The 16,224-nt window shown below is 42.5% G+C and overlaps 1 protein-coding gene across 6 annotated transcripts in view; it reads left to right on the forward strand.

Moving 5' to 3' along the window:
- Window positions 1-16,224, forward strand: part of TET3 (tet methylcytosine dioxygenase 3) — a 98,411-nt gene that overhangs the window by 16,420 nt on the left and 65,767 nt on the right. The window contains exons 1-2 of one of the 6 annotated variants that reach the window (XM_035121072.2): window positions 2,068-2,574; window positions 3,304-3,360. The exons of 1 other annotated variant lie outside the window; for it this stretch is intronic. Coding sequence is in view for 1 of the 5 variants with exons in the window: in XM_035121066.2 (XP_034976957.2) it covers window positions 3,304-3,360 (57 nt within the window). In the remaining 4 variants the exon portion in view is untranslated. Of the gene's footprint in view, window positions 1-2,067; window positions 2,575-2,633; window positions 3,032-3,303; window positions 3,361-16,224 lie in introns of those variants that run through there. 4 more of the 6 variants (XM_035121071.2, XM_035121070.2, XM_035121074.2 and 1 more) reach the window with 4 other exon arrangements.

Here is a 16,224-nt window from a genome sequence, read left to right on the forward strand (position 1 = left end):
GCAACCCTTGGAGGGTTGGCTGACAGGAGAGGCAGGCCTCCAGCTGAAAAGGCTAGTCACCCCCTTGCACAGCACCTGTATGTAGTCATGAGGAGCATTCAGCCTCCGGCATGCACAAACAGGTCTGGCAACCAGTTTACTTGCATCTACTGATTCCACAAATGTGCTGGATTGTGGTAGAGTGAATTCTTTTCATGTAGGCAGATGATTTTAATCTGGGACGGATTTCTACAGATAATGGGACAAGTCTGTGCAGATCTTGTAGCGCAGAATGTGACTGGGCACGCAGCTTTCCCTTTAAGAGCACATTTCCATGTATTTTGCATGTCTGCATGAATGTGCTTGGCTGTCTGAGATATCCGTATGCATGAGGAATAAGCTATGAAGGTTGATTGTGCAAATGTGTTTCGGAGCTGGGTGTCACCCTTTTGTGTCTGCTGTGTTCCTGTAGGGCCCTCTGTTGCAATAAGGGACACACCCTTTTTCTTGTTTGAATGAGACAACAAAGACCATTCTGAGAGGAATGATGTTAGTCCTGCAAACATTGCCTGCAAACTGTGATCCATCAGCCGAAGTATGACATGCCTAAGGAAACATAGTCTTTATCCTGAGATTGCTTAGTCAGTCGAGCATGGACTCTTAATCTCAGGGTTGTGGGTTCAAAAGATTCATGCATTGCAGGGGTTGGACTAGATGACCCTTGGGATTCCTTCCAACTCTACAATTCTGTGATTCTATGATACTATGAAGACCCACATTCCACACAAACCCTGCCACCTAGATCAAGTTTATAACCTTATACTTTCAGCAGACTCTTGAGTAGCAAAAGCTTTGTTGGACTGCTCAGTTTCGAGTTGGATGTGAGGAATTGCATATTAGAAAGCCTACTTGCCAGGGGAAAAAAATCTGTTGCGAACTAGAAGAGCCCCACTGAATTGGACCAAACATCCACCTAGTTCAGCATTTGGATTACAGCAATGGTAATCCAACACACCTCTTGGAACTCACACATGGGCCAAAAAAGGTCTTCTCCTGTTGTTTGTTTTCATCCAGCACCTGGCATTCCCAGATGTACCATCTTTGTCTCCCCAGTCAGCGGCCCTCCAGATGTTGTCAGCCTCAAACAATGGAGCTGTAGGATGTTGGAACTAATAGGAGTTGTAGTACAAAACATCAGGAAGGCACCAGGTTGGAGACTGTGGATGTAAAGGCTGTCATGGCTGATAATCATGGATAGCACTCTCCATGAAGTTTTCTTACCACCACCACCCTTTTAAAAGCCACTTAAGCTGGCTATGTCTTCTCTTCATTAGACAGATTGCATCTTGCATTTTTTAACCAGGGTTTTAATCCCTACTCAGCTTGTTGGGTGACCTTGGACCAATCTCTGGCTCTCAGCCTAACCTGCCTCAGGGTTGTTAGAATAAAATGGGAAGGACCATGCTCTTTGCAGGAAAGGTGAGATATAAATGTAATAATAATAATAATAAAGAATATTTGAAAGCATAGTCGTGAAAGAACCTAGCAACTATCATTTTATGGTAGCAGAGTGCTTCCTTTTATCTGAACCTTCTGATAAGAAAATGATTGCGTTAGAGTGAGGGGTTCCTTGGCAGGCTGCTTTGGAGCAAGGACTGTTTCCCCACAAAAGTGCGGAGGAGAATTGATACATGAAATGCAGACCTGCAGTGTAGGGAATATAAAGGGTGACCTACCTGACCAGGAAGCTGAATCACTCTGAACACTACAAAATGCAGAGCATTGCTAGAAAAGGTTTGGGATCTTTGCTGTAATGGCAAAATCTATGATGTGTTATTTGTGAGCAAAAGAAAAAAACCCACCAGCAATAAAATTGGAAACCATTTGTTGAACACTGTGGCCGGGGGTGGGTGGGGAATACATTGCTTCCCCAGTCAAAGGGTGGCTTTGTAATGTTTCAGGTGTGGATTTGAATCCTGATCTCCCAGGTTCCAGTCCAGCACTCTAACCACTACACCACACTGTTTCTCATGATTACATGCATTGCATGGTTCCTAAAGAGTTCTAATAGGAACAATTACTGATAAGTAAGTCTTTGAACTTTAAATCTTTTGAATTTCTTTCTTTGTATGTGGTTTGTTTGTGGGTGCATTTTTCAATCTGTTATTACATTTTTTGTACTGTTGCAATATTAAAAACTGTGGTGGTGGGGGGACACCGCAGAAAAATGCACAGCATTATTTGTTTCGTGCAGAGCCACACGCGGCCGTGGTGCCCTTGCCAGGCATTCATGGCATTCTTGGAGATGCCTGCCTTACTCCTTGCCAAACTGGCCCTGGCAGGCGCAGTTCCTCCTCCAGGAGAACCGGCCCACGTGAGTGAATGGCCTTATCCTTGCTCTGGACTTCCTCCTTCGAGAGCTGCTTCCCTGAGTAATGTGTGCATGCAGGGGAAGTACGGTAGCAGAGTCCCATCTCCATCCCTGGTGGGCAGATCTTGGCCGGAGTGGCATTGGGTCAGTAGAGCAGTGGAGACAGCTCTGGGTGACCCTCCTCGTCCTTCTCTTTGCTTTGGACTGCTGCCTCTGTGAGGCAGGTGAGAGCTCTGGAGAGGCAGCTGCAAAGCCCTGCCCACCCTCACCGCCCTCCTGCTCTGTCTGCTGCTGGGAGGGTTGGGTTTCCCCCACCCCACCCCTCCCCTCCTCCTGCCCCTCCTCCTGTGAGGCAGGCAGGCAGGCAGGCAGGCGGAAGCCTGGGCATGCATGTCACGTCCACCCTGCTTGTTTCGTGGGGAGGGGGGGGGAAGAGGGCTGGGAGCTCAGCAGTATGATAATGACTCTAGCGTCTGGCAGGAGAAAAGCCCCTGACTGCACCAGGGTGTCTGTAACGCTGCTTCAAGGAGAATGAGGCAAGATGGCTGCTTGGTAGCGATGGAGGAGGCTTGCTGGGGCTGAAGGAAGGCTGGCTTTTGGGGGGAGGCGGACTGGCTGGGAGGCAGCAAAGGGAAGCGGGCCAGCAGAGTGCGAAGCTGCAGAAGGAAGGTTTTGGGTGAGGTAACAAATGGATTCCTTTCTTATGTTTATGTTCAAAGACCTTTTTTAAAAAATGCAAGCCTCCCGCACCATCCCCTTCCTCCTCCTCCTTCTGAGAGGATTATTGTAAATGGAGGATGAACATTTAAATAATCCACCACAGGCCTGGCAAATTAAAGCTCTCTCGTATCTTGCTGGATACCTCATTGTTGTTTTGCTTCGGCTGTTTTCTAAAATTTAGTTTTGATAGTTGTTTTCTTTCTTTCTTTTTATTTTAAAAAATTCCTCTGCAGGTGGAAATAAAGGACAATAAAGACACCAGCACACAGGGTCGAAAGCCAGCGGTGGAGGTACTGTTTCTTTGTATATGTACTTTTAAAAAGACAAAAGCACTGAAGGGGGATTTGGAAGTGGAAGCACGGCCAACTGTGAAAGATGATATTGTGTGTGTGTGTGTAAGTAATATTGCACTGCTTCTCATCCACAGTTGGTGTGTATGTGTTGGCTTTCTTTGAGTTTCTTTGGAGTTTCTTTGCGTCCAAAGAGCATCAAAAAGGTGCCCCAGGTTTATGACAGGCAAGCCATGATTTCTCTCTCTCCCTGTTCCCAGATCTCTGTATGAGCTTGTAAAATTATCAAAGGAGACGAGACTCTTTGAAACAGGTGTGACATCATCCTGATGTAACCATGGTGACTGTCTTAACCTTTCTGTGATGTGACTTGAAGTGACCGCTTGGTAGCGATGGTGCAAAACAGGAACTTTCCCTCTCCTAATTTTGGGGAGGCATCAAAAAGGGGGAAAGCGGGTGAGCAGTTTGATCATTTGCTTGTTCAGGACAAGGCCAGTTTCTGCCTCCTGTTATGTTGATCTTTGCGAAGAGCAACTTGACAACTGAAGAGCTTTTCCCCCATGCGCTCCCCAATAGAATCTGGTCTCATGGGCTGTTCCAGATCTGAGAGCTGCTTCGTGGGAAAATCCCTAAGAGGAGGCAGTTATGGTGATGATGAAACACCAAGCTCAGCATTGCAGCTTGTGGCGGTTGGGAGTTCTTGGTAGATATGAGAGGGAGGGGAAAGTGAGTTGGAGAGGCTACCGTTTCTGACTGGTCCGATAGAAGGTCACACAACCATCCTAAGATTTGGCAAGAGTTGCCGTCCTACCAACCGCAGGTGATGTGTGGGTTGCATCTCTCTATTTCCTGTTATCCAAGGTTTTGTCCTTTCGCAGGCTGTCCTTACACTACACACTCAGGTTCCTCTTGAGTTTGTTTTTTTTTTTTTTTTAATTATATTTTTTATTAAACATTTTATCAACACACATACAGAACACAAATACAAAAAGTAAACATCAAAATACAGAAATACAAAAATACAAAAATACAAAAAAAAAAATATATCATCTCTAATCCATTTTAATATTCATTGTCCTCTGGCTTCCCCAATTCCCTACTATCTGATTTTCTTTTTTATAAACTTCTGTAGCAGTTTCTAAATCATCCTTCTTACCCATCATATAGTCTCTTTAACACTTCAAAAATTTCATCTTTATATCATCTATCATATTTTCTCCCTTTCAATCTTCTATTATTTCCCTATTGCCTTAACTTCTTTATTTTCCTGGATGTTCAAAATCTAGTTTTCAAATTCATACCCTATGTATATTTTAAATTTCTTCCAATCTTTTAAAACTTTGTCATTTGTTTGGTCCCGGAGTCTTCCTGTCAATTCTGCCAATTCCATATAATCCATCATTTTCATTTGCCATTCCTGCCTCGAAGGCAGTTCCTCTTTTTTCCAATATTGTGCTATTAAGATCCTAGCGGCTGTGGTGGCATACATAAACAAATTAACATCGTCCTTGGGGATTTCTTCCCCAATTATTCCAAGCAAAAAGGCTTCCGGTTTTTTCAAAAATGTGTTTTTAAACATCTTTTTCAACTCATTATAAATCATTTCCCAGAAGCCTTTTATCTTAGGGCATGTCCACCACATATGGTAGAATGAGCCAACATCCTGCTTACATTTCCAACATTTATTGTCGCTTTTGTGATACATTTTAGCCAGCTTGACCGGCGTCAAATACCATCTATACATCATTTTCATCAAATTTTCCTTCAACACAGTACAAGCCGTAAATTTCATACTCTTCTTCCACAATTTTTCCCACTCCGACATCATCACATTATGACCCAAGTCCTTGGCCCATTCAATCATCACTGATTTTGTTTGCTCATCTTTCAAATGCCATTCTAGCAACAAATTATACATTCTAGACAAATTCTTGTAGTCTGTCTCTAATAACTCCGTTTCTAATTTCGACTTTTCTGTCTGGAATCCTATTTTTTTATCTAGCTTGAATGCTTCATTTATCTGCACATACTGAAACCAGTCACTCAACCTATCTTTCAGTTGTTCATATGGCCTTAACTTAAAGTGGTTTCCCACCTCCATCAGGATATCTTTGTATTTCAACCTATTCTCATCCATATTTGTCCTTTTAGGTTTCTTTGCCTCAAGTGGTGAGATCCACCTAGGAGTTTTTCTTTCCAATAGATCTTTGTATCTAATCCAAACATTAAACAATGATTTCCTAATTATATGGCTTTTAAAACCTTTGTGTAATTTTACTTTATCATACCATAAATATGCATGCCAACCAAACGCATTATCATGGCCCTCTAAATCCAACAAGTCATCATTGTCTAACAAAAACCATTCCTTCAACCAACAAAAAGCTGCGGCTTCAAAATAAATCTTTAAGTCTGGCAAGGAGAATCCTCCTCTTTCTTTTACATCAGTCAAAAGTTTGTATTTAATCCTGGGTTTCTTCCCCTGCCAGACAAATTTAGACAGTGTCTTCTGCCACTCTTGAAAACATTTCATTTTGTCAACTATCGGTAGGGCCTGAAATAAAAACAACATTCTCGGCAATACATTCATTTTAACAGTTGCAATTCTTCCCATTAAGGACAATTTCAACCTTGACCATACTTCCAAATCTCTTTGGATTTCTTTCCAAAGTTTCTCATAATTGTCTTTATACAAGTTCAAATTTTTTGACGTCATATTAACTCCTAGGTATTTCACCTTTTTTACACACTTCAGTCCTGTGCAATCCTCTATATTCTGTCTCTCTTGCAATGTCAAGTTCTTTTCTAGTACTTTAGTTTTCCCTTTATTTAACTTAAAGCCTGCCACACTGCCAAACTCTTGAATTATCTGCAGTACTCTCACTGCACTCTGTTCAGGGTTCTGCAAGGTCAGTACTAAATCGTCTGCAAAGGCTTTTAACTTATATTGTTTTGTACCCACTGTAATTCCTTTAACACCATCATCGTTCCTTATCATGTTCAACAAAACCTCCAGAACGGAAATGAATAGCAGGGGGGAGAGTGGGCACCCTTGTCTTGTTCCTTTCTCAATTCTTATCTCTTCTGAGACCACATTATTTACAATAATCTTAGCTCTTTGCTCAGAGTAAATACCATTAATCCCATTAACAAAGTTTTGGCCAACCTCCATTTTTACAAAATTTCTTTTCATAAAATTCCAAGAGATATTATCAAAAGCTTTTTCGGCATCTACAAAAATTAACATTGCTTTGGTGTTTATTTTCACTTCCAATCTCTCAAGAATATCTATTATAATTCTCACATTGTCTTTCATATGTCTACCAGGCAGGAATCCTGCCTGGTCTTTATGAATTAAGTCTTTCAACACCCTTTTCAATCTTGATGCCAAAATACTAGCAAATATCTTATAGTCCACATTTAATAAGGAGATTGGTCTGTAATTTTTAACCTGAGTCTTATCCACATCCGGTTTTGGTATCAGAGAGATAAAAGCTTCTTTCCAAGTCTCTGGTGCTTTGCCCCCCCCTAAAATCTCATTTGCTACCTCCATTAATGGTTGTATCAACCAGTTTTTTAATGTTTTGTAGTACTTGGAGGTAAGTCCATCAGGTCCTGGGGCTTTGTCGTTTTTCAATTCTTGTATTGCTGTTTCAACCTCCTGTCTTGTAATCAATCCATTCAGTAGGCTCTTTTGTTGTGTTGGAATTTTTTGCAGTCCATTTTCTTTTATAAACTTCTCAATTCCATCTAAATCTTCTTTTTCCCTTTTATATAACTGTTTGTAATATTTTGTAAAGCATTTCCGTATCTCTGCAGGGTTCTCAATAGATTTTCCTTCATCCATAATCTTTATAATTGTATTCTCTTTTTGTCTTTTCTTCAATTGCCAAGCCAACAATTTTCCACATTTATTGGCCGATTCGAAAGATCTTTGCTTCATTCTTCTAATTTTCCATTCAATTTCTTCATTTATTATTTGGGAGTACTGCACCTGCAAAGCTTTTATCTCTTTTTGAACTTCCTGACTTTTTGGATTATCTCTCAATTTTTTTTCTTTTTCTTTCAATTTGTCTAAAATCTTTTCCTTCTTTTCATTCCTCCTCTTCTTCCAAATTGTATTCTGTTGAATCAAGAATCCTCTCATTACTGCTTTGCCGGCATCCCAAACCATTGTAATATTTTGTCCTTTGTTCAGATTTAATTCAAAATAATCTTTCAACATCTTCTGGGCCTTATTATTTATCTGCTCATTTCTCAGTAAAGAGTCATTCATCCTCCATCTAAAAGAACCCTGCAGGTACTGTTTTAACTCCATTAAAACTGCGTTGTGGTCTGAATAAGTTCTGGGGCATATCTCGCTTTTTGTCACTTTTGGACATAAGTCCTTTGTAATCCAAATATAGTCCAATCTACTTCCTGACTTTTGCGAGTCCGAAAAAAAGGTGAACTCTTTTTCTAATGGATTTTTTAGCCTCCAAACATCTACTAAATCAAAATTCTCCACCAAATCAAAGAATGTTTTTGGAAGCTTGCCATCATTAGATATTTTTTGTCTTTGAGTTCTATCCATCATAGTCGATACAGCCCCATTAAAATCTCCCATCATTATGATCTTATAATCCAAATATTCCAACAGCGCAGTATGAATGTTCTTGAAAAAGTCTGATTTAGCTTCATTTGGTGCATAAATTCCAAGTATCAAACATTTTTCGCCTTGCAGAGATATTTCCACTGCGATATATCTCCCTGTTTCATCCTTAAACAATAGTCTAGGGTTATATTTTTCCTTTACATAGATGACTACCCCTCTTTTCTTAACTTTATCAGAAGATATAAATTCTTGGCCCAATAACTTATTTTGTAAAATTCTTCTATGAGTCCTAATTACATGGGTCTCTTGTAAACAAATAATGTCCAAATTCTGTTTTTTAACTACATGATAAATCTTCCTTCTTTTAACGCATGAATTTAGTCCATTCACGTTCCACGAAAGTACTCTTAACGCCATCTTGTTTTACTTTAAAGTTTAATCTTCGTCTCCTGGTCCAGCGCCAATCCCTGCTCCTGCTCCTGCCAGCAATTCTAAATCGAATGCTCCTGGTCCAGCTCCTGCTCCCAAACCTTGGCCTCCTCCAGTTGGTGATTTAAAATCCTCTGCGTGGCTTTCCAAAAATCTTCTTTTATCCTCAACCGATCGGATCTTGTATTCTTTTTGTTTGTATTTAAATGCCAGGCCTTCTGGAAATTTCCATTTAAAGAAAATATTTTTCCTCGTCAGAATCGTTGTCAGGTCTAAATATTTATTTCTTTTAGCCAAAAAGAATTTAGGAGTTTCTTTAAACAAAATTACCGTATGCTGGAGAACTTCCAATTTTTTCTGGTAGTGGTGACCTAATATCTTATCTCTTTGCTCCTTTGTTTGAAAAACCACTATACAGTCATTCAAGAAATTGGAATCCTTTTTCTTTTTTGGGCCTACTCTGTAAGCCCTCAAAATAGTGGCTTTTATCTCTTCTTTGTCCAGGCCCCACCAATCAGAAAATTCTTGTGCGATTAAATCTCCCAAATCTCCTTTTCCCTTCTCCAGCTCCGGCAAATTCCTGAGTCTTAATTGATTCTCCTTATCCCGTAGTTCAATAAAAGCAAGCCTAATTTGTGTTTCTTCCTGCAACTTTTCTAAGTCTGTTAGCTTAGTTGTTTCAATGTCTGTTACTCTCACATTTAAACCAGAGACCTGTGTTTTAACTTCCTGAAGATCTTTTTTCATCACACCAAATTCTTCTTTAAATTCCTGGAGACACTTTGTGGTGGCTAGGTTCCTCTTGAGTTTGGTCTATTAAGTTTCCTAGACACTTTATTCTAGAGAAAGGCTCACAATGTCTTAGGCTGGTAGTCTGAAGATATTGGAAATTTCTGGAGGGAGCAGCAATAACCACATGATATAAGGAAGTCTGCCAGTTAGCACTTGTGAAAAATATCTGACTAAAAAGTTAAAATTAGTGAGGGGATTGAAACAAAAGGACACATTTTCAATGGATTGGTGCGCCTCGACTAAAGAAGACATGCTGGAGCCTCCTCCACACTGCAAAAGTTGGTTGGTATAATTTTAAGCTATAATCTGTTCTGATACATAATGGGCACTGATCTCGGAGTACTCTGTAACCATGTATCCTGGGGCACTTTGGGGAGGTGGTGATGGTTCTGTTCTTGACCAGTAACGTAAGAAAAAGCGTAATCACCTCATTTGCTGAGGATGAAAAGGTAAAATAGAGCTGTGTGTTGCACTGTTGACAGAACATTCCAAGCCGCTTGATGACCCCCACTTTGTTGGAAGCCACCCAGAGTGGCTGGGGAAACCCAGCCAGATGGGTGAGGTACAAATAATAAATTATTATTATTATTATTATTATTACTCAATGGTTTCATGCAGATGTTAAATAACATGGGGAATATCATACTGGGGAATCAATGGGCTGAGCAATATCCCATCAGCACTACCAGCTGGAGCTACCCATTCAAGTAGGAGTGGGACAAGTGCAAAGCAGTGTCCACACCCCCAATTTTTTATAGTCCCTGCTGAAGGATATAATGGTTGATGGTATGGAAAGCTGCTGACAGATCAAGGAGAACCAACAGGGTCAGATTCCCCCACCCTCTCCTGGTACAAGGTGACCAAAGCAGTCTCTATATGCCAAAACTAGGCCTCTTCACCAATTGAAATGGCTCCAGAAAATTGGCTGGTTCAAGGAAGGGGGAATTTGCCAGTGTCCTAAAGTTGTTAAAGTCTTCCAGGTCCAGGTCCAGGGAGGGTATCACTGCCTCTCCCTCCCACAAGGAGACATTGAGCCATCACCTCCTGGCTGGATTTTAATGAGCCACAAGACACAAGCATCCAATACACAAGTAATTGCATGAAGAAGAATTGCACTTTGTCCTTGGGCTTCACTAGCAGAAATTCATTCCTGTAAAACCAGAGAGGAGATACTTCTCTAGATCTCATGCTTGCTGCTGTAATAGTGGGTTCCAATCCCTAGTACATGCAAGCTGTTTTATCTTTGAAATATCTTACAGATATGGTACAAGTTACAGGTATAGTGGGCATTATTCAGCTTCCTTTGAGCTCCAAACTACCTGGAAAAGTTCAAGCTGGCTGGCATAAAGAGGATGCAGTGGAGGTGGAAAAGAGGGTTTTTTCATGACCTCCATTGCTACTTGGTGGGCATGAAACATGAACGCAAACCAGTGTTTGGTTGTCTTCACTGGAATTGTTTTTTCCTACCTGCGCTCACTCTGTCTCCCACCCTGGTTCATCACTCTCAGATCTGGGGGAGACCAAAGAGCTTTCTGAGCTCTGCCAGACAAGGAACCCTCCAGATGTTTTGAGACTACAATTCCCATAATCCCTGACCACCAACTCGTCCCGCTAGCTAGGGATAATGGGAGTTGCAGGCCAAAAACATCTGGAGGGCTGAGTTTGAGGAAGCCTGAGCTGAACGTTAGAAGGAACTTTCTGGCGGCAAGAGCTGTTATACACTTCTATTATTCTATGATCCTATGATTCATAGTAAGTGCATGAAATAGTCCTGGTCAATAGAGTACTGGTAATTGATGTTTAAATACAATGACTTTGAGATTCCATGTATGTTGATTTCTAATTGCTTGGGTAGGGCTGGGCAATATCTGGTTTTCAACACAGCGACATATCACTAGCTAAACATTGCAATTTAGTGATATACTGTATAATGATGTCTGAAACATTGGACTACCTCTGGGTATAGGGCAGTATATAAATTCAATAAATAATTCTCATCATCATCAGGCGAAGGAACAGCCATGGGGGGGTGAGGTGGGGTGAAAGAGCAGTGCAGGTGGGGAGTGTGTGAAGGAGCAGTCTTTGGAGATTGTATGTGTGGGGGGGAGATCAGGTGTGCTGGAGATTGGGCAGGTGGGAGGGCATGAAGATCAGGCATTTGGTAAGTCAAGGACACACAGACAGAAGGGAGCAAGGGAGGAAAGAGGCTGGAATGACACAGGGCTACTTACCCTACTTACTTTGTGGCATCTCAGCGACTCAGCATCGGCACTGGCTTCAAGAAAGTGTGCTTTCTGCCAGCTGCTTCCAGGCAAACATACATTGCATGCATGCACATGCTGTGATCCGTGATGTATTTCCACATCAGTTATTTTCAAATGGTTATCATGATGTAGTCTAGAAACCAGTATTGGATGATCAATATCAATATATTGGCCAGCCCTATGCTTGGGTAAAACTTTTTCAGTTGGGTTCCAATTTCTTCTGTGCCTGCCATCACATGTGGTGATCCAGATGTGTTTCCTTCTTCTGAAACTTCCACCATCAAGAACAGGAGTCTTCCTTGTTCTGAGTCAGAACGTTGAACACTGACTGGCAGCGATTGTCTCGGGTTTCCCTACCTAGAGATGCTGGGGATTGAATCTGGACCTTTTGCATGCACAGCAGATGCTCTGCCACTGAGTTACGACCCTTCTCTGGAAGAATATTATTCATCTTTTGGGTCTGGATTAAAATACCCCTTTCTGAGACCTGTTCCTTTGCTGTGGCTCAGTGGATATTTATAGCCCCATACTTGTAACATTTGCATGTTAGACTGTTTTTTCTTTTGAAAGGGGACCATAATACTTGGTGCAATGTCTTGCGCTAAGCCAAGGTTTTGCTGCTCATGATCCAAGAGTTGGATGCCTCTTATGAGCCGAGCATTTTCTGGGATGTAGCAAGAGGTCCTGGAACTTTCAGAGGTTTTGCTTGTGCTTTCAGAGGTTTTGCTTGTGCTCCTAAAATATATAGTTGCCCCAAGCAACTGTTTAGGTTGCTTGTGTAATTGGGTCAGTCCAGGAGAAAATATTCTAAATTTATATGTGTTTGACAAATTATTTTCAGTCGTTTATTTGCAGTTGTCAGGAAGCAAAACACAAAGTGAGGGCAAGAAAGGCCAAGCAGTGTAAGGGTGTTGCTGAAAATTGAGCTGGTTCCACAGGACTGAACACCTTGAGCCCCCTATGTCTGTATTGTAATGCTGTAAGGGATTTTCAGATGAAAGAAGGCAGAGGAATGTCTCTTTGCCACTGGCAGTCTCCCTTGCATCCTACTTTGTGGATACTTAACTCCCATGCAATTTAACTTAATGAGTGAGATAGGAGGTGAAGGTGACTCCTCCACTTTGCTGTCAGGAGAGGGTCTTAATTGTGATTGCTTTGCTGATGTGTGGAGGCAGCAATAATCTAGACTCAGACAGGAGCAACATCCTCCTACTCATTCATCTTTGACTCCTAAAATACTTGTTGTGTTGCAAGGTCACAAACTGAGCTGCTGGCATGGTTATAGATGAAGCTGCCTTACCTAGTTGGACCATTGGTCAGTACAGCCCAGGTTTCCCTCTCTGATAATGACTCTGAAGGTCCAGGTAGGGTCCTTTTGCAGCCATTGCCTCCTGAGACCCATTTAACAGGATTAGATGCTGGAAATTGAATCTGTGACCTGGTGCCTACAGAGTCTGTGCTTCTGCACTGAACTATAGCTCCTCTCCGACTGAGACTACAACTCCAATGATCCCTGATCATTGACCATGCTGACTGGGGGTGATGGGAGTTGGAGTCCTACAACATCTGCTGGGACACTAGCCTGAAGGAAAGTTTCTCTGGTGTGAAGTGTCACACAAAGACAAGGAGTTGGTGCAGGATGAAGCAGAGATGCTGGAAGTCAAAAAGACATCAAATGCTCTTATAAGTCCAGGTGCTGCTGTTAGGAGGAGAGGCAGTGGGTGTGTGCTCAAAAGATCAAAGGCTTGTTTTAAGTTGCAAAAGACTTTTAATTCTTCAGGAACCATCCCATCGTGCAATCCAGCTCAAAGCAAGCTATGTACACTGCAACAGACAAGTAATAATCTCTCAAAGTCCAACTATCATAGTTTCTCATCAAGGACAAATAGAAGTGAAACAAGTCGGGGGTGGGTAGGAGAGAAAGAAAGAAAGAAAGAAAGAAAGAAAGAAAGAAAGAAAGAAAGAAAGAAAGAAAGATGCATCCTCTTGTCTCCTGGAGCTAGACCCAAGGCCTGCTAAATATGTGTATGTATGTACTTTTATAACCAGGGCTTTGTGGGTGCTGCAGCTCTGGCCCAGAAGGGAGTACGATGTATGATATTAATACCGAGCACAGAAAATGGCTTCTTGAAAACCTCAGTCCCACTCCCTTCTTAAAAAAACGCAAATCGCAAAGCACGTCTTCTGAACCAAGTTTGTGGACCATATGTGGTGAGACGTCGGAATCTAACTAGGGGGTGGGGTGCAGGAGTGATGAATTCCAGTGGCAGTGGGGGGGGAGGTGTACTGTTAGTGCCTGATGCAGACCCTCCAGGCTTTTCTCATTGCAAGTGGATCAGGATAAACTATGCAGAACAATACATATATATTAACTTTAATTTACAAAGCTGATCCAGGTCGCAGAATCCTGCATTTCATATAATTGTGGAGTTGGAAGGAATCCAAAGGGTCATCTAGTCTAACCCCCTGCAATGAAGGAATCTAAGCTGATTTTCTGGTATAGGATTTGGGTTTTCATATTTTTAAGTACACATCCTTCATTGTCCTCTGCAACTCAGTTGGACAGAAGCATCTCCTTATCTCATATGTATCCTCTCAGCAAACCTATGTGGGAGGTCACCAGCATAATTCTTGTTTTACTTCTGTGGAGAAACAGGCTAATTTGCTGGAAATGAAGAAGTCCAAAGCAAACCTGGGTTTTTTCTTTTTTTAAATAGAGGTTTGAATGCTAAGTTAAAGCAGAGATAAGCAAAGTTTTATGAAATCTACGAATTACCCCCAGTATCTTCTTCAGCCATCTGTGATAGTCTGCTTCTGGTTGCTGTCTCTGATTCCTGGGTTTGGACTGATCCTGTCCCACATATGAATCGGACGCTGGTGTTTGGTTGGATCTCTTAATTCTTCGAGAGCCCATATCGAAATGTGATGCCCAGCTGGGAAATCTGTGACCCTCTAGGTATTGCTGACTACAATCACCACCAGCCCCAGCTAGTTATGGCCAAGCAGGGCCGGCCCTACAGCCCGCCAGGGGGGCGCCACGCAGCTGTGCCTGCCTGCCCACCCGCCGTGCAGCAGAGCTTGCGGCAGCTGAGCCCGCCCGCTGTGCAGCAGTGCTCACCCGCCGTCCTGAGAAACGGGGGGGGGGGGCGGAGGGATCCGTCGCACCACAGCGCCAGGGCGGGCACTGTGGCCAAGGGTTGGGTGGGGGATCCTTGGCAGAGGATCATTAGTAGTGCTGTATGCTCATGAGGTTTTGCCTTATGTCTACAAAGACCAGGGCTTTTAGTGTGGTAGCACCTAGAATCATAGAATCATAGAGTTGGAAGAGACCACAAGGGCCATCCAGTCCAACCCCCTGCCAAGCAGGAAACACCATCAAAGCATTCTTGATAGATGGCTGTCAAGCCTCCGCTTAAAGACCTCCAAAGAAGGAGACTCCACCACACTCCTTGGCAGCAAATTCCACTGTCAAACAGCTCTTACTGTCAGGAAGTTCTTCCTAATGTTTAGGTGGAATCTTCTTTCTTGTAGTTTGAATCCATTGCTCCGTGTCCGCTTCTCTGGAGCAGCAGAAAACAACCTTTCTCCCTCCTCTATATGACATCCTTTTTATATATTTGAACATGGCTATCATATCACCCCTTAACCTTCTCTTCTCCAGGCTAAACATACCCAGCTCCCTAAGCTGTTCCTCATAAGGCATCGTTTCCAGGCCTTTGACCATTTTCGTTGCCCTCCTCTGGACACGTTCCAGCTTGTCAGTATCCTTCTTGAACTGTGGTGCCCAGAACTGGACACAGTACTCCAGGTGAGGTTTGACCAGAGCAGAATACAGTGGTACTATTACTTCCCTTGATCTAGATGCTATACTCCTATTGATGCAGCCCAGAATTGCATTGGCTTTTTTAGCTGCTGCATCACACTGTTGACTCCTGTCAAGTTTGTGGTCTACCAAGACTCCTAGATCCTTTTCACATGTACTGCTCTCAAGCCAGGTGTCACCCATCCTGTATCTGTGCCTTTCATTTTTTTTTTTTTTGCCCAAGTGTAGTACTTTACATTTATCCCTGTTAAAATTCATCTCGTTTGCTTTGGCCCAGTTGTCTAATCTGTTAAGGTCATTTTGAAGTGTGATCCTGTCCTCTGGGGTATTAGCCACCCCTCCCAATTTGGTGTCATCTGCAAACTTGATCAGGATGCCCTCAAGCCCATCATCCAAGTCATTGATAAAGATGTTGAATAAGATTGGGCCCAAGACAGAACCCTTTGGCACCCCACTAGTCACTTCTCTCCAGGATGAAGAGGAGCCATTGATGAGCACCCTTTGGGTTCGGTCAGTCAGCCAGTTACAAATCCACTGAATGGTAGCATTGTCTAGCCCACATTTTTCCAGCTTCTTTACAAGAATATCACGGGGCACCTTGTTGAAATCAAGATAGGCTACATCCACAGCGTTCCCTTCATCTACCAGGCTTGTAATTCTGTCAAAAAATGAGATCAGATTAGTCTGACCTGCCATTGGAATGTGCTCCCAATGAACATCAGGTGAGCATTGGCATTTCAACACCCACTGAAGACTCGTTTGTTCACCCAGACTTTCTTTGAGGGTGATTCAGTTGTGTTTATGTACGAGGGGCGTTCATTAAAGATTTTCCCTGACTCACTTCTGGTTATCATAAAAAAAGGTAAAGGTAAAGGGACCCCTGACAGTTAAGTCCAGTTGCAGATGACTCTGGGGTTGCAGTGCTCATCTCGCTTTACTGGCCGAGGGAGCCGGCGTTTGTC

The sequence above is a fragment of the Zootoca vivipara genome, chromosome 6 (assembly GCF_963506605.1).
Source record: "Zootoca vivipara chromosome 6, rZooViv1.1, whole genome shotgun sequence".
Lineage (NCBI taxonomy): Eukaryota > Metazoa > Chordata > Lepidosauria > Squamata > Lacertidae > Zootoca > Zootoca vivipara.